Here is an 18869-nt window from a genome sequence, read left to right as displayed (position 1 = left end):
TGACCCCTTCCTTTGGATTGCTTGTTCACACATGTCCCTCAGCTTTAAGTTTTCCTTGTGGTTCAGGGGGGAGGCGTCGCAGAAATCCAATATGGCAGAAAAAGTGACTCCGACTTGAAAAAGTGACTCCGACTTTATATGGAGAGTTTTTTGCCTTTATATCCAAACTACATGCTACTTGGACAATTTCACAGTATAATCCATGGAGTGGGGCAGAACATGCTGGTGAGCAATAAAGGGGATGAAACTTCTTCATTAGTCCACGAAGATCACACAGGTCGTGTGATATGAACATCATAAGCCCCTCCTACTTGCTCATGGTGAATTTTCCTGAATATTTGTGTATATGTGCTGACCTCAGATCTACATATCTCTAGGGGGGCTGGCAGGAAAAACTCTGGGTCAAGTCGTGGTGAAACAGAGCTGCGCTTTAGGTTAACACATGCAGCTTTTTGTGAAATTTTCAGGAGCTTTGTGCATGTGTGGCAACTTTTTTTAACATCGTTTCTGCAAATGTTTTACAACTAAGAAAATAGGTTCATTTTGGTGACGTATAGTAGCCGAGAACGGCCGTGCATGATGCTGTATTATTTAATTGCATATTTAAAGACCTGTCAAGACCAGCGCTGATTGGTTATATTTCCATGTCATTACTGTGAGTAGAAGGGAAAATGCCCCTTTCTAAAAACAATTACTAACTTGTTCATAAAACTAATTTGATTTTTCCCCCTGGTTACAGTCTTAATGACTGACACGCCTGCTGCTCACAAGATGAGGATTTTTCAATGATATTTATGGTCTTGTCTCGGTCTCGGAGCACTCAGGTCTCGGGTATGTCTTGGTCTGGTTTACTGTGGTCTTGACTACAACACAAGTGTCCACTATAAAAACTCTTATCGTACATTTTTTGGAAGGGCTTCTTCTTTGTTATGAAAAACATCACTCGGTCAGAGATACAGAGAAATGACCACCAATAATAAATACAATGAGGTGATCAGTTAATGTGATTTTATTCATATTAAGTCTATTGACAGCCATTTAAAACCAAAGTGCACATGAAACTCTGACACACATGGGTCGTTCTCAGGTCGTATTTCATCGATGAAGCGGTTCTCGTAGTGGTTTGAAATCATTAGAGTACTTCAAGGTAAACTCCCGCACACAGACTAATGTTCAAACATTTATTGGCAACATGTCAGTATCAGACCTCCATCAGGCAAAAAGTCTGATAACATAAAAGTCACTGCAGTTTGTTACTTAAAAACATGAATTCATAGAAATGTTGAAAATCTTAATATTTCTGATCACAGAGATGGAACATGCAAGTATTTCATTTTGATCAAAAGCTTGTTTTATGTTTTTGGTTTTCACTTTTTTTTTTGATGAGACACTAAAAACAGAAACATGATTTTATACATTTTAACACTTTTAACAAGAAATCTTGAATCAGTGTCATTTGAGAAGTAACCCTCCAAACACTGAAAACAAATGAACAAGTTGCTCTTTTACAGTAACAGATTCATAAACATGGAACAACTATTTTGTAGTGCAATTGTTGCCATTGAGGCGTGTGCATCACAAATCTGCACAGTAAGGTTGTCAGAAGTGTTCAATATTTGGATACGTTTCAACAGCATATGTTTAACACGATACAAGCTCGGTACATATATTTCATTAGGTCGTTGCATAGAAGAGGAATGAGTCCATTAAAAATGTGTGAGTAATCTCCTACAAGCTGTGTGTAAAGGAGTTAACTAAAGGAGTCACTGTAAAGAAAGTTACCCAGCATTAGGTGACTTGGACTTGTATTTTTTGTTCCCGTGGAATCAGAACAGTTATTACGAGATAGTATGATTTTAATTAGCATGATATCAAAGTTTAAAATGTGAGTAGCCACCGTGACAACCCGACTGCACACACAGGCTGCGTTCACACTGCAAGCATTAATGCTCAATTCAGATTTTTTTTCTTTGCTCAGATCTGATTCTGATCATTTGGCTGTTCACACAGAATTTTAAATGTGGCCTTCATGAGACTCCTGAAGGAATCCACATTAATCAGATTTGTAAAGATCAGATTCACCATGACTTGTATTGGTCACACTGTCATAAAAAAAAATCAGATCTGAGTCCCATGGGAGCAAAAAAAAAAAAAAACAGATTCAGGACACTTTTGTCTACAGTATGAATGCAGCTCAGACTTCAGCAGACTGATCACTGTTATCTACTCTGTAAGGGCATGACATCATTTCCTCTTCTCCTCTTCTACTTGAAATAGAAGATTAGAAACATACATACACATACAGATAAGACGAACATGTCTATGAAGGCCTTTGATTGTTTTCTTGCTGTGGTTGTAATTAAAACATATTAAAATCATACTTTCTTTAAAGTATTTGGTAATAAAAGAGGGCTTAGTAACCATCAGGGTGCCTGTGTTCATACATGTAGAGTTGAGTCTGCAGATCCCAGACTTAAGCCACCATACAGTACGTTTAGATACTATATCATCTCCATCCTGGATCCATCAAGCCTCAGTAGTGCTGATTTAAGGCCCCAAGTTCACTCAGAGATTTTCAAGCTTTTCCACATAAAAGATGACCAAAAAAAAACGAGAGTCGGAGAACGGCAGCTTCTACATCTCCTTCTGTCCTAAGGTCTCCCTTTCACTCTGCTCCTCCTGCATGTCACCCTGAGTGTGGTCGAAGAAACATCAGACAAGAGAGATTAGAAACAACGTCACAGATTTGAGTTTAAATATGTGCATGGTATATATCTCCGTTTTCAATAAGAGGTCTGCTCAACTCTGATTTTTCATTGTTTCACTGACATTTCAATAACAGCCAAATTGAACTAAAAAGTGAGACGGAGTCTTAAATGATAAAAATAGATCTATTAATTTTAATTCATCCTCTATCGTAGCAGGGAGGCCCCACTGACACCAAGGTCTCTTTTCCAGGGGTCGCCCTGCAGTAATGCAAGCAAAACCACAACAAGATATACACCTGAATACTTTTACTCAAACATTCATAAACATAAATACATCCTTGTAAACTCATATGCTTCTTCCAATTACTTTTACCTTTAAGTACTTTTCCATTACTTACAATATAACCTCTTTAATGGCCTCATATGATTCCAGGCGGGAGAGCTTTAAGTGCTCACAGAATGGGTGTAAAAACACTAAATGCAGTCACTCTGGTTCTGTCCTTCACTTAGGTAATATCAAAGCAACACAGCTTTTGATAGAGGTTGATACCAAGGCAACAACACTAGAAGTCCCATATGCTTAATATAATATATGTTTCCACTCTGAATGAAGCGAGCATGCTGAGTCTACAGGACATTACCTTCCTGAGATGGGGGTAGTAGCGGTTGAGGATGTTGGAGGAGGTGAAATAAAGCACATAGGTGACGAATGAAGCCACAGCAGAGAAGAGGGCGATGCCGATGAGCACGCTCACTAGAGTCAACCCGGCTACACACAGCAGGAACACTGACAGACACAGAAAACAGCACGGTTATAGTTTGAGTTAAGACTACTTAAAAAAAGAGAAAGATTTCAGTCAGAAACGACAGATTCACACTTACCTTCAATGAAAACAAAACCTACAGCTGACATCACAACGGTCACAGCAGCAAAAGTGAGGAATAGTCCAACAGGTAGTGCAGCCAGGGAGCTGAAGAGCAGCGCTGTCAGAGCCAACATAGGGTGACTGCTGAGGTACAGCCCCAGCCTGGTGTTCATCACCTTCATCACCTGTTGCAGACACACACACAGATTACTGGACGGATAGAAACATAATGTGATCCTGAGCAGGGGAGAGAAAATGTCCCACTCTGATCTGTCCTGATGTCAACAAAGATGTTTGGGGCACACCCAGGCATTCGCATTGAAATTACCCTGGGGTCTTCGTAAAGCTGGTTGAACTGGGTGGACCAACTTCCCCACAGCTGCTGAAGCTCAGACCCACTGCTGAAGCCGCTGCTGCTTTTGCGCTCCATCTCCTCAGACATCTGATCAACACGAGAACAGCTGGATCACACAATGAGTTCAACTTAATCCAGCATTTTGATTCAAAGCTTTAAGGTGCATTCCTTTATTTGAAATCAAAGATGAGGCCCTGACTTTATTGTTCTTTAGTGACTGATAAAGGAGACTAAACTTCAAGTTAAGAAGCTGTATTGAACCTGAGCTGTTGAATACATCACTTAAAAACATTTCTAAATCAAATAATAAAGTCAGGTCAACTTGTACGTACCTTGTTTGTTTGTTTATGTCGTGAGTCTGGTTTGATCCTGAGCAGCTCACAGCGAGAGAAACTGTGTCCTCAAGTTGCCTAAGACACTCCAACTCTAACAACACACCCTTTTTAAAGACCCAACCTCTTCTTCTTTGTCTTCCTCCTCCCCCTTCCTCTTCCTGATCAGAGACTAAAGAAAGGCCTGTTGGTGTTGTTGCTGCCATCTGCTGTTATAAATATTGATCTGCAGGGCTACTGTTAAGATTTATTTTTGGGGATGTTGTGCTTTGAGGGGAATGACATGCAGGAAAGGAGACTCAGGTCGTGTTTTAACCCGGGCGGCCCAGGACTACAGCCTCTATACATGAGGTGTAGGAAATAACCACGAGGCCAGCGGCACCCCACTAGGAGAGCTTTAAGACCCCAGGACTTACAGGGGCCCTACAAATATATAAAAAAACATTAGTTTTTAAAAAATATTTTCTTTATAAATATTTTAAAATATATATTTTTATGGGTCCCAAAATCCCATGGCAGCACTCCTGTTTATTATCATGTAATCATTTTCTTATATATTTTCCCTACCAGTTTACTTTACAGTTTACTGAGTTCATCCTTTCTGTCACCTCTGCATATCGGCCTCCAGAATATTATTTAGTATTTATTTTATAATAAACTTCTACAATTCCTACAATTTGGGATTAACAAGATACTCGACCCAAGTGCAGACTCATCAAAATGATTTATTCAACAAGAAAGGCAAAAACAAAATGTGACTTTTTCTTCGTTCTTAATCAAAGACCATCAAAAGTTCAATTTAAAATCCGACAGGAGACAAACAAGAGCCACAAGGATCTTAAACTCACAGGGAGGTAAGACGTGTGAACTGACACAGAAGGGAGGGAACACAAAAGACTAAATAGGGGTAATAAGACGAGTGTGACAATGACACAGGTGACGACAATCAGGTGTGGCTCACGATGCTTTTCTGTTAATACAGGTTAGAACAGGCATGGGCAAACTACGGCCCGCGGGCCATATACTTACAGGTATATGGCTTGGCTTGGGCTTTTTAATCCGTTTGGTCTTGGGTTGGGCTTTTTAATCCGGCCCGCCAAACTTGTCCAAATTATATTATTATTAAATTAAATTTTATTATAATTAAACCTCGTGAGGTTGAAGGATAATTTACAGACTCAGCAACATTTTTTTCACCAACAAACTGCGATTCAAGAGTCAACTACCAAGGCAAGTTTTTTGCTGGCATTCAAATTAGCAAAGGCTAGCAAGCCTTTCTCCGAAGGCGAGTTTTTAAAAGACTGCATCATAGAGACAGCAAAGGTCCGGAGAGCCAAGGCCAGTTTGTAAAAATCAGTTTATCACGCAGGACTGTGACTCGCTGTGTGGAACTGATTGATGAAGATATAGCCAGAGAATTAAACAAAAAGGCTGAGTCCTTTAAGTTATATTCACTAGCGCTGGATGAAAGTAATGATGTGAAAGACACTGCTCAGCTCCTAATTTTTATCCGAGGGATTAATGACAGTTTTGAGATAACGGAGGAGTTTTTGACCATGGAGTCCCTGAAAGGAAAAACGCGAGGAGAGGACTTGTATAACCAGGTGTCTGCTGTCATCCAGAGAATGAAGCTACCTTGGAGTAAACTTGCCAATGTCACAACGGATGGATCGCCAAATTTAACTGGAAAACATGTTGGGCTGCTGAAAAGAATCCAGGATAAAGTGAAAGAGGAAAACCCTGACCAGGATGTTATTTTCCTTCACTGCATCATCCATCAGGAATCTCTGTGTCAGTCTGTATTGCAGCTTAATCATGTCGTGAATCCAGTTGTAAAACTTGTTAACTTTATAGGAGCAAGGGGACTTCAGCATCGTCAGTTTATTATGTTCCTGGAGGAAACTGATGCGGATCATCAGGACTTACTGTACCACTCTGGTGTCCGCTGGTTAAGTTTGGGCAAAGTGTTTCAACGAGTGTGGGAGCTGAAAGAGGAGATCAGCGCATTTTTGGAGGAAATGGGGAAATCGACGAATTTCCTGAGCTAAACCACAAGAACTGGCTTTGTGACTTTGCATTTGCTGTGGACATATTTTCACACATGAATGAGTGTAATTAAATGAATGCATTTGGAAATCAATCTGTACAATGAGCCTTGCATATTCATGCTTTGCTACCTGTTAAAGGCCAAATCCTTTCATGTAATGGCTTTTACATGTCATTTATATTAGTTCACACAAACACTCCATCCATCTGTTCCTGGCCCGGCCCCTCTGTCAAATTTTAGAACCCATTGTGGCCCGCAAGTCAAAAAGTTTTCCCACCCCTGGGTTAGAGCTATGCTCACTTATAAATCAAACGAGCTTCAAACTAATGAGCAGATATCAAAAAGTGTAAGAGCCTCCTGGACAACAACGAGAAGTACGGTAAGTACGAGACTCTCGTAGGATAGGGATATGTTAAATGCTGAATCAAAAACTCCAAGGACCTTTTTAAAAAAAAACCATTTTTTTTTTAAAAGAGAGCACATTGGAGTTTTCTAATAAACCATTACGTTTCATATATATATATTAACTCAATCAGTTGAAAGTTGATTTGCATCATCATCTTATTTATATTTAAACTTACTGAAGTAGTATTGAATAAATGTCATAGATAGATGACTGCAGGGTATCCATGGAGTCATGAGTGATCAGCGCCCTCCAGTGGCAGCAGGTAAGAACGACAACATATCGATCAATCTGTCTGTCTGATCGAATTAAATGTTTTAGGAGGTGAAAAGGAGCTCCCTGTTTCTCTCTTATTTTCTCTCAGGTGACTCTTATGATCTTAGTTTGGTGTGAGGATTCAATCAGCATAGTCAGGGCTCCATAGACAACCTCAAGAAACCACACAGTTAACTCATATTTAACATGCTGCGCTTTTTGTGTTGAAACATCAGGGAACATGACACCTGCCCAGGTGTAATATACAGTGTTGGTAAAGAGTATACAAACCCTCTTAAACTTGTTGAACTGCTGCCTCAGACTAGTTGTTTATGAGGGAAATCACAACAGTATTTCCCCCAGACGTCCCGAGGAGAGGGGTTCCTGGTTTCCTTCCCAGCTGTCACACTGAAACAGCTCCTTAAAAAATAATGACTGCAGTGTCTCCCTTTCTGCTCTCTGCTGCCATTAGACGGTTTACAGCCAGCCGACTGCTCAGACTATTAAATGACTGAACTTTCCCACTATCTCTGATTACTTCTTCAATCAGAGGCAGGAGTTGCAGGCCTCGCCATCGACACACACAAATGAGGTTTATCCCCTTGAGTTTTGGATTGCATTAAAAAAAAGAACACGGGCACATTACTTTGCCGGGGAAATGGCAGTGTGAGCACTTCTAAACTACGAGAGAGCGACATCCCAGGGACCAGAGATGACAACTTATTTGGACCCTCTATAGCTGCAGGCCATACTTATTAATCACACTCTGTTGTATCGAGTACAGGAGGAGCGACTTCGTCCACCTCACAGACTGCTAAACAAAATGAACTCAGTGAACCAAAGCTGGAGGAGTCACAGAGGACTGAGCTGCGTGAGAGTGCAGATTGAGCTCACACAAGGGCCATCTACACAAAGGCCATTTTATTCTTGCATTCAACCCAAGGTGGGAAGTGAAAACCCTGTAATTATGTAGTACTGACATGGTTGTAATTTGTCCAACTGTCGAGGATCTGACAATGGTTATAGATTCAAAGTGTGTCCATTAATAAGCAACTGAAGATGGTTGAAAGATAACTTAAAGTGAAGATATGTGTATTTTAGCTAGAAGTTTTGATGTCCGAGTAGTGTTCTTCCCCTTAGAGAAGTTGAATTTCTTTCCATATGCAGTAGGGGCATAACAGTATGTGTAGTCTATGGCAGTGTCCCCCCCCCCATCGATTTGATGATAATGCTTGTAACTGTTTGCCAACTGCTATTGAATAACAGACAGGAGAAGAAGCTGACGCAACAAAACCCAAGAAGAAGAAGAAGGAGAAGAGTAATATAGCAAGATGACGAGGTGTGGAGACATTTCAGGTTTCCCAGCAGGTTGTCATTGGAAACACGTCAAACAGGCTAATGAACATTTAATAGCCTCAACCCCCGAGGTGCCAATCATGCAAACGAAAACAGGTGTCCAACAACTAATCCCTGCTTAACCTATCCCTGTTCCTTTAAAACGACTCTGGATGTAAAAGCAGAGAAGGTCAAGGTCATTACCAGAGCTATACCTTTGAAGAGCTAGTCGCCCATTTGCAGTATTAGAGGACTTCAAGTGCTAAAGTGCACACATAAGGTGTACACGATCAGTGATTGAGCATGAATAACCACGGCTCCTCCCGCTATTTACTAACAACAGATAGATGGTTCTGCCGTGTCAGTTAAATCTATCTCACAGTGACTTCACAAGCAGCCTGTTGAAATACAGCCCCAATAGTTGATTTTAACACAAATCCCAAGCCAATCATGGTTTAGGATTTTTGGTATAAGCACCATGGATGGAGGATCAGATTCCAAGGGGGGCCCCTGCCACCGCTGGCTAGACCTCTGGATGCGCCCCTGAATGTATTCGAGCAAATTGTCTGTATGATATATCTGGACAAATGCCAACTCCTCACTTCACACGCTGCAGCCTGAGTGTGATTGATGAGCTGTCTGTGATTTCAATCTGCCAGAGCAGGAGTGTAAAATAGTCAGATTTCTCCTGTGGTGCAGTGTGACCTGATGCATGTCCACCTCCTGTGCTGCTTCCAGAGTTATACCACGAGCTTGTAAGAGACGTCTGTCCTTTACTGACAAGCTGCAGCCACTAGCCTGCTGTGTCTAATGAGAAAATAAGAGGAACCTGGTGCTTTTGTTTGCTCGTCTAAGCTTGTCACTCTCTATACCACCATATCTCCATCACATTATCCGTCTCTTCGACTCTCCCAGCCCTGTTTTGTTCACCTCACTTTGAAGTGGCAGAGGAGCGTTCGGCCCACAGCTGGACTGCAGGAGAACAAAATGTCTTTGGAGTTGTGTCCTGTGTCAAATGAGATACTACTCATTGTCAGTGGTTGTCGTTAAGCTAGATGAAGGGGGTCGTTGTCTGTTCCTGTCCTCCAACTGGGGAGTGTGTGAGGATCAAAGAGAGCTCCCTGGAGGGTCATAAAGGGCACTGCAGAGGATGGGGTGAGAGCTGCAAGTCAAAAGTCTCGAAGCCCATTAACAGCCGGAGTAGCATCACTTCACTCACACACCTTTGAGTGTGAAGAACGATGAAAAGAATAGAGAATACAGGGAGATACTGCATAGAGAAAAGGATAAGTTGTACTTCATGGGAAATGCTTTATGCATTAGACACGATTTATACGGAAGCCCTAAGCAGGATGAAACAATATTGTTAAATAGATATGGACAAGTTCAATCGATTTGAGAAAAATATATATTGCAATACTCCTTTTTAACCAGCAGAGGGTGCAATCTCCAGGCTTCTCTTGTACGACATCAGTAGCTTAAGAAGAGACCTCAAGATTGAAAAGTATTACTTATATTAATATAAAAAAATATATAGAAAAGGGATATTTTACATTTTTACCGTCGGAAAATTAAGAAAAAAAAGATTTTGATTCTTTCAGGAATGGGCTTCAGTCTCTTGTCTTTAGGAAAATTAGAAGGAAAAAAAATGTGATGAGCTCCTATATTGTCAATCCAGTATCAAAAACACAGGCCCTAAAAGCTGCTGATAGGTAGATTGTGTTACGTTGGGAATGAGCCGCGTGAGCTTTTTACCCTTGTGTCCATTCCACATGCAAAGCTACGTTTAATAAGCACCTGCTGCAAACGTAGCTTAGCTGCATATTTCGTTTCAGACCTTACATTTGAATTCATTGTTGTCTTTCTTGTTAAGGTAATATATTTTCCACTGTGGTTAATCATTCCTTTAAGTAATAATTCAAACTGCACTAACAAGATCCAGTTTTAGGAGTCAGATGTCGCTATTCGCTTCTGTCGGCACATTTTCCGTCTCTGTTGATACAACCAACATCAGGTTTGCTTTATCAACTTCCAAATTATGAGCAGTGATTAAATCTGCAGTATAATTGGTGTGTTTAATCAGTGTTCAGTCATAACGAATCAACACTTCTGCTGTAGTCAATCAGAAAACAAACCATACATTAATTAAATGCCAAATCTACGAGGCGCTGCTGAATAACGAAGTCGTGTGGAAATGTTGAAAACCTGTGTCAATGGGTTTACTGTTTGACAATTTTCATACTCAGCTACAGTTTTGTGATTGATTCTCATTGCCGCGTTTCCTCTTGTATTATACAACATTTGGGGGCTGATTAAGGAGCAGGATGGCTTTTATTCAAATAAAAAATAAGGAGGAGGAGGAGAGGTTGGAGAGGTCATTATTAAAGAAAGGTGATGGTGGAGTAATACACCCTCATCCATTATTTGCTGCACCTTTGTGTGAATTTGACCTCGAGGAAGAGTAGTGAAAAGAGAAGATGAACTGAGGGGGCAACATGAGGCTGCAGGAGGAGTCTTTTTTTGTCTCATTAAATCTGTGTATCTTCATCCTTTTGTATTTCCCTTCATCTCACAAAAGTGTCCCTGCAGAAGTCAAGGAAAGGTTGATTTTGGTTTTGGTCATATCATTTTATTTGAGTGTGTTTTGTGCTTTCAATCCATCGTACTGATTGTGTTGGGTTTTATTGCAGTGCCCCAAAGCCTCTGGTTTCATTGAGCGTTCACCTGACAAATCTTTTATGATGCAAACATTTATCACAAACACAATTGCACTGTGAAAAAACACTACAACTTCACAGGTAACCCGTTTTTTTTTTGTCTGTGGTTGTTTGGACTTGCAGATTATTTTTTGATGCTCCAGCCAACGTGAATAAAGCGCTCCTCCAAACATCAAGGCGGCGGCGGTGTGCTTAGCTGGATGAAAGCAGAGGGGGTCGCACGGCAGGTAATACATTAAACAGGCAGGTATTCACAGCCACAGACGAGGCAGCTCGGGAGAAGGAGGAGGTGTGATGAAAGGGGGGGATTAGCATGGATTCATCATCCCTCTCTATCACAGAATAAAAAAGCACAAGTGCTACATGAAGCCTGCATGTGATTGTCAGGAGAGGAGCTCAGCAGGTTTTGTTGTCTAAAATAAGCGGAAACAAAACATGAGACATGTTCATACCTCAGTACATCTCAAGTAACATCAGCAATTAACTGCTTTGTTTACAACATCAAGGCAGAACAACTGCTTTATTGTCACTGATTGGCAATATGTCACGCTGAATTCTTTATTTATTGGAGGTGTATTATGATTACTTTGAGTTCAATGCGTTCAAGCACAAAACCCAGACTCAATGTTTTATTAAAGCTGTATCCGTCTGTCAAGTACAAATGTTTCATACCTTTGGAAACTTTGAGATCGCCTCCAGCAATGATGATTAAACATTGAACAATGTAACCCCGAACAGCAAAATGTTTTGTACCAAAAGGATTTTGGAAACAAGTACTGAAGATGCTTTGTACATCAACACAAGAGTATCATTTTGTCACTCCAAAGGTGACATTTTCCACCACCTGCAGTCTCAGGCAGACAGAGGTTCAGATGTGAAAGAGTTGTGACAGTAGTTTAAATTGTTATCGATGACTTCAGGTGTACGAGTCAATGATCCGTGCACACTCGGGCTTGTTTGGAAATCCATTTGAGCTCATTTTTCCATACGAAGGACCTGAACCTGAACAGTTACATGGTGAGACAAAGTACTGCCGCCCCCCTATTAAAGATGATACCAGTTATTGCACACAGTGATGACGAGTTGTATTCTCTAATGAGCCTAGACATCACAGACAGATACAGCACAACTGAACAACATAATGCGATGCAATATAACCACCCTGCTATAAGCATTTAATGAAGAAACATCAAGAACACCAGCAGGCTCATTGATGATGATGATGGTTGTCACAATTGCTTTTGTTTGATAACTACGACTTATAAGATGGTTTCTATACTGATTAGAGCTCTCAAGAACTGCCCTCAATGTTGTGCTTTGCCTCTGGTCACTTCCTGTCAGCACCTGTGCGTCCAATCAGACTCAAAGCTGATCGTTTGCTCTTACTGACATTGTTCCCTTTTTTCTAGATCCTTGCTTGTGTTGTACTTACTCTCTGATGTATGTCGCTTTGGATAAAAGAGTCTGCTAAGTGAATTGTAGAATTGTAGAATTGTAGGCTGTAACACCTGTGTGAAATACAATGTAGTCCAATATTTCAGCACCACACATTCTCAACAGCACACAAAACAGATCACTCATATTTTCACCCTGAGGCCAGTGTGTTGTAAAGATTGACTTTATATCGGTTGCAATGATCCCAAGTGCGGAAGAAACCTCTCCTGCATGTGTATTGGACAGTGAACAGTCACTTTAAATAACTGAGGGCATGAATGTTGGTTGCATTTGTTAGATTTGTTTGCATTGATTAACTAAGTGAATCAGGGAGAGCAGAAGTTTGGAGAGAGTTTGTTGGTCTCAGGCAGCATTTGGGCTTCAGCTGTAACTCTTAGCTCTAGATGGAGTCGAACAAAACTTCCAGGTGAAGCAGGTGTGGGAGTTTGTAGGAGTGAGCATGAACTCTTCTGGCATCACGTTAACACGGGGCTGATAGCGGTATACATATATACAAGGGGACAGGGAAAGCAACAAGTCAACTGTAGCTCATATGAGCAACAACACTGTTATTTAACTGATAAGAAATAGTGCTGGTGTGCTTCCCAGACTGTATCCTAACAGCTGACTTACCACTGTAATATTATCTGCTTCATGCAGCCAATAATTAGGAAATAAACGGGTGTGTTATCATTTAAAATGGTTTACCTTTTTGTTAACCTTCATGGTCCCTTCATGCAGCTACCCCCCCAGATGTTCTCTCCCTGTGCTCTGTCATTGCCAGCCCTGCCTCACACAGGTACTGTGGTACCACTTTCCCAGCACCTTTCCCCTAACACTGTGATTTACATACATACAATGACTACATTCCAAAAAACAGAAGCAGCTAAAAGGAATTCAGACATCATTAATTCTGTCCTGTAAAATTTGACATCCCCTCATTAAGAGCCTTGTGGCTTTGGAATTTGTAGATCATTTATACACATTATACACATTTGATTAAAGATAAAAGCCCTATTCAGACTACCAGTTCTAGGCGCAATATTTACGTCCCTGTGACTTTTCACTTTCATTGTGAATGTCACAGAGGCGTAATGGGGGGATGAAGCAATCTCACCTTTTTTCCACCATCGGAGGAAGTAACAGAAGCCTTACAAAGGGATCAGCAGGGAAAAACAGCCCTGTGTGTGTGTGTGTGTGTGTGTGTGTGTGTGTGTGTGTGTGTATGTGGAGCTCCTGCTGTTTCTCATGGACTAGGACACAAATATTATGATGTTGCTGAGTCAGTATGAATGTACAAAGTTGTAAAGAAATAAAATACATCCACTGATTTGTGCATAATTGACCAGCAACTATCAGAGTCTAACCTGTTTTAGTTTTGAGATGCAGTACAAATCTGCAGACTTGTTTCTTTACATTGCATGATTTATAGTCCCTGCTTCAGATATTGACAGACTTATAGATTTAGAAAGGTTCTTGCAGTGACGCTCAGGGGATGTAATGTTTTTCTCACCTCTTTTTTTTACTCTTACTTTTTTTCAGTTTTCCTCTGACTCCAAAATGTACACACCAGCCTCAGGTAATAAATAATTAATCATTGCATGTACACACACACACACACACACACACACACACACATACACACACACACGCATACTTCCAATCTGCAGCAGCACAATCACAGCAGCAGCAGCAGCAGCAGACAGGCTCATCCATCTTTATCACTGCAGCCTCACACTCGGCAGTGCACACAAACACACAAGCGAAGAAGACACACACATTCCTTTTTTTTCCAGTGTCTGTCCATCTTTCTGTCTTCATCCTCTCATTTTCTCTGACTCTCCCCGCCTGCTGCACGAGCATCACATGAGAGATGTTTACAGGCTGACAGAACATTTATCAAATGGACCTACTTTATCTCACAGTGTGCTTGAAAAGCCCCGTGACCTCAGCATATACAATGTGGTTTTGATGATTTACTGCAAGGGGACAGATGCAGGTCGTTGCTAACAGACACAGTGAAGCTTTTGTTCAGCTGCAGTGACTTATGTAGGGATATGTCACTTAACAGTCAGCCATATTTGGCAGGAGATTTTCTTTGTGTGTGTGTGTGTGTGTGTGTGTGTGTGTGTGTGTGTGTGTGTGTGAAAAAGTGAGAGGTGTTAACTGGCTTGTCATGAGCTCTGAGGATTGGTAGACTGTGAATATGAGCAGGGTGCTGATTGGCTGGCTGTGCCTGTGGATGTCACCATGGGGCGTTTGAAAAGGATGACACACATGTGTTGCTTTAACTCCAAGAAGACTCTTGTGTGTTTGTTCTCAAGTTCACTCACTGGTTTCTCACTTATCCTGATGATGACAGGGACAAAGTGTCGGCTGAATCATCGCTGCTGTTTTGACTTTAGTTTGACACACACACACATGCACACGCACACACACACACACACACACACACACACACACACACACACACACACACACACACACACACAAATGTTCTCTTTTGGATGCCTCATGTTAGAGAAAAAGCGTAAAAAAAGTGCCCTTTAAAACTACAGTGATGAAGATCCCTCTAGATTGTCAGTGAGGTGTTGTCTTGCGTCAGATGTTGCCTTGCATGGTACCTTTGCATTGGAGGAAACATTACACGCCTTGTAGGAGAGGTAAATTATCATTCAAAACTAACGAAATAATCGTCTTAATCGTCCAAAAATGTTTTTGCTATCTAAAATAAAAAAAACAAGGCTTTCCAAAAAATGTAAAAAAAACTTACTGAAACTGTATTATGTGTTTACAAAACTAACTTAAATGAATGTATCATTTAGACGGCATCATTAGTTTTCACTTTGTCAATTTATTTCATACATATGTTGAGTATTTTGATATTTTAGGTGGTACTTCAATCCAAACACTAACTGAGACATTTAATTTGTGATTTGTATTTTGTGCATGGCTGCATGTATTGCATTGTATTTGAATACACACAAAAAAATATATATATGAAAATAGTTGTAGCTGCACATACACAACTCACGTTATTTAAATAGTTTGCTTTTTTTCTTGTCTTCTGTTGTTTTCTGGAAAGTAACTTATGGACTTTATTTAAAAAATATTGGATACCAATAACCTATATTCCAACCTTTAAGGTGTTCTTTCAGTGGAGAAAATATGATCAAGTTAAAATGTTTGTGCCCTTGTGGTGGATTCTGATTCCCTTTAAAGAATCCTTTCAGGTGATAAGATGCTGACAATAGTAGCCTTGCGATTAAGATAACATCAGAAGGTGCCCTTTGTGCCCCACCAGTTGAATAAAACACGATAATGTCTCCTATTGGGTGCACCCTTAGAATCGAGAGAACACAATGAGGACTGCCTAGGGACGCAGTCTGCAACAAAACACAAAGAATAGCCTCCACCGCGTGCCCTTGCAGTGGATATAAAGGTTGTCGTACATGGCATGAAGTTTTTATGTGCGCTGGTGTCACACTCCATACAGCTTGCCCCTTTATTTACTTTGTATGCCCCTGCTCCTGAGACTATCTGAGACCAACTTTGACTAAATCTCTTTTCTCTGAGCTCAGGATTACCACCCTGGATTGTTTCAGTTGAGCTGGTGCTGTGAAACAGCAAATCCCTGTTTGTTGCTGCATTGTTCAGTGAATCCCCCTGACTTATAAGAAAGTGTTGCCACACTAACAGACACACACAGACTGTGACTGGAGGACATGTTGGGTCGCTTCTCTGATATCTTCTATCCACTTCTATATTCTGCTGGAAAATGAGCAGATGGTGAGTGTGACTTATGAAAAACCCTGTTGTGTAGCAAGCATAATCTCAATGCTGTACACACAGTCAGAGATTTGGGTTTGGATTTTGGACAGGAGTATTTCTGTCCAAAAGCTTTCTAGCAGTCATAACAGATTATTAAAGACTTTTCTACTGTAGAGGAAATGATTAATTCCAAACTGGAAGATACTTTTTAAAGTCTGGAATTTTCTAATTATGTCATAGGAAGTTTACCGGCATTAAATAATAATATACTAATAACTATATGGTAAAAAATGATTTTTCATGGAAGCCATCTTGTTTGTTTACAAAAATGACCTTAACTGTGACTATTGGTGCGTTCCATCTTCCTTGGATGTCGGGTGTCGGAGCTGGGGATGACGTCACATCTGAGTTGACTGTGTCCAGTTGCGAGTTGCTAACTCTGGGTTACTTAAAGTATCTAAGAGTTTTGGAGCCTGACTTCCGACTTCAAGGGGTCGTCTGGACACAAATTAGACTTGCATTTTGGAATTTCTGACTTGTGATCAAATTGAAGACATCATAAACTAGGTGTGTTCCTAAAACAACCAATTTCCCTATCAATTAAACAGAATGTAACTTCAGACTAGTCAACCAGTCCATAAGGTAAACAGACAGTGAACTTCCTGTCTGGTCATGTCAGGCAGGTAAACTCAGTGTCCTCAGTGAAATGACTTCTGTCATTGACCCGCTTGGAGAACTATAGCCTCTGTACATGGGATGTGTGCACTTACCGCTATGCTACCGGTGACCCTTAACTTTATTTTTGTAACTATAAAGCACTTTGTTTTTTAATATTTTCAATGAAGTTATCACCATTATTATGACTAAAATCAGGCAACCAGTTGTCATTGATTTCCGGGCGAGAGAGTGGAAAACATGTTTCTGCTAAATTTAAAAAAGGGAATTACAGGGAACAGCATAAAACATGAATGTGCAGATTTGTCTGGTTCCCATGCAAAATCAATCAATCAAAATAATAAAATAGTTATCTTCAATCAATCAATCAATCAATCAACTTTTATTTGTATAGCGTCAACTCATAACAAGTGTTATCTCGAGACACTTTACAAGAAGCAGGTAAAATACCTTACTCATTGTCTGTTAACATTACAAAAGAGCAGGTAAAAGACCTTACTCATTGTCTGTTAACATTACAAAAGAGCAGGTAAAAGACCTTACTTATTGCTATGTTACAAAGATCCGGCCTATCCATCATGAGCACTTTAGCAAAGCAGCAAAAGTTACAGTGGCAAGAAAAAATCTCTTATGTTATCTTCATAACATAATTCAGAAATCTCCAGAAGTTTTTGTCCATTAATTAAAGCACGACCAAAAATGTTTTTTTTTAACAAGGTCTATATGTATAAAACAAAATGAATAGAGGAACATCAAAAAGCAAACATCTGAAAGTCCTGATTAAAATGTTTGAGACCAATCAGAGCAGTTTTCTAAAATCAAACTCCAAACTCAGATCTGTCTGAAATGTTCATGTGTTTATGCTGAAAACAAATGTTTTATACCTACAATGATGTCTAAGTCTTTCTTTGAGTTATAGTGTGATTGTATGTGCAGAAAAAAAAGACACAACATCATCAGCACTTTATCTGAATGCTCGCAGATTCTGTTCTTTATTTTGTTAATCAAAAATATCAATATCAGCCAATACTTTTCTGCATACTCTGTCACATTACAGTAATAAATACTCTTGATACGATCAATACATTCATTAGGAGGAAAAACTGATTAATGCAAGCCTATAACCACTCCAGATGAGTCCTGTAACACAGTCCTGTAACACTGCTGTGGACCAAGGTCAAAGACTGCTCAAAAAATGTAATCATGTAAAAAATCACAATCAGAAAAATACAGACAAAGATGCTCTAAGCTTCAGTTTTACATTCATAGATATATCTTTATAATACTGTGCTGCATGTAGTTATATTCATCAAGACTGAGTATAAATACATCGTTTAAATCGTACATTACAGGTCTTATGGCACAAATATTACAGCTTCATTCTGTATAGCACAGACATTATGTACACACACACACACACACACACACACACACACACACGCACACACATTTGCACACAAACATGCACACACACATTGTAGAAAGAGAGAGATGGAGAGGAAACACTAGAGCAGCCTGTGTAGGAAAGAAAATACAATTTTACCGTCTGATTGATTTATGCTGGGTTATCTTTTTAATATCTGTTTTTTTTCTCATAACGATGGGATATTTCTTCCCACCCCGACCACACACACACACACACACACACAAATACTCACACATACACACACCTCTTCCACTTGCTCCAGAGTGTGTCACGTGTGGACACAAAGGCACACCTGTGTGCGACACTCTTTAAAACCCCCTCCCCACTCATCCCTTTGCTTTGGTTTCCCAGCATGCATCACTCCCTGGAGGCCTCTAAAATGAGCTGCAGGTTCTTGCGCAAATGTCACATTAACATGGCCGAAAACACTGGACGGGTTTAACACGTGAAGTTATTGCCATGGCAACATTGATCCGGCACGAGCTCCTCGGCCTGAAGCCCAAATCATTTTTTCCTGATCTTACTTTCTTATTGATCTGCTCATT

General features: G+C 40.3%; 1 protein-coding gene across 1 annotated transcript; it reads right to left on the bottom strand.

The window, feature by feature from the left end:
• Nucleotides 1-1167: 1167 nt before the first annotated feature.
• Nucleotides 1168-4396, bottom strand: LOC132954156 (lipid droplet assembly factor 1-A-like). The gene is made up of 5 exons (XM_061026638.1): nucleotides 4262-4396; nucleotides 3903-4035; nucleotides 3591-3759; nucleotides 3350-3495; nucleotides 1168-2691 (listed from the first exon to the last, which is right to left on the bottom strand). Exons 2-5 carry the CDS (start codon nucleotides 4014-4016, stop codon nucleotides 2635-2637), a joined length of 486 nt encoding a protein of 161 aa, XP_060882621.1. The 5' UTR covers nucleotides 4017-4035; nucleotides 4262-4396; the 3' UTR covers nucleotides 1168-2634.
• Nucleotides 4397-18869: the final 14473 nt, after the last annotated feature.

This window comes from Labrus mixtus, chromosome 20 (assembly GCF_963584025.1).
Source record: "Labrus mixtus chromosome 20, fLabMix1.1, whole genome shotgun sequence".
Lineage (NCBI taxonomy): Eukaryota > Metazoa > Chordata > Actinopteri > Labriformes > Labridae > Labrus > Labrus mixtus.
The sequence above is the reverse complement of the archived record's forward strand: the minus strand, read 5'-3'. Positions and strand labels throughout refer to the sequence as shown.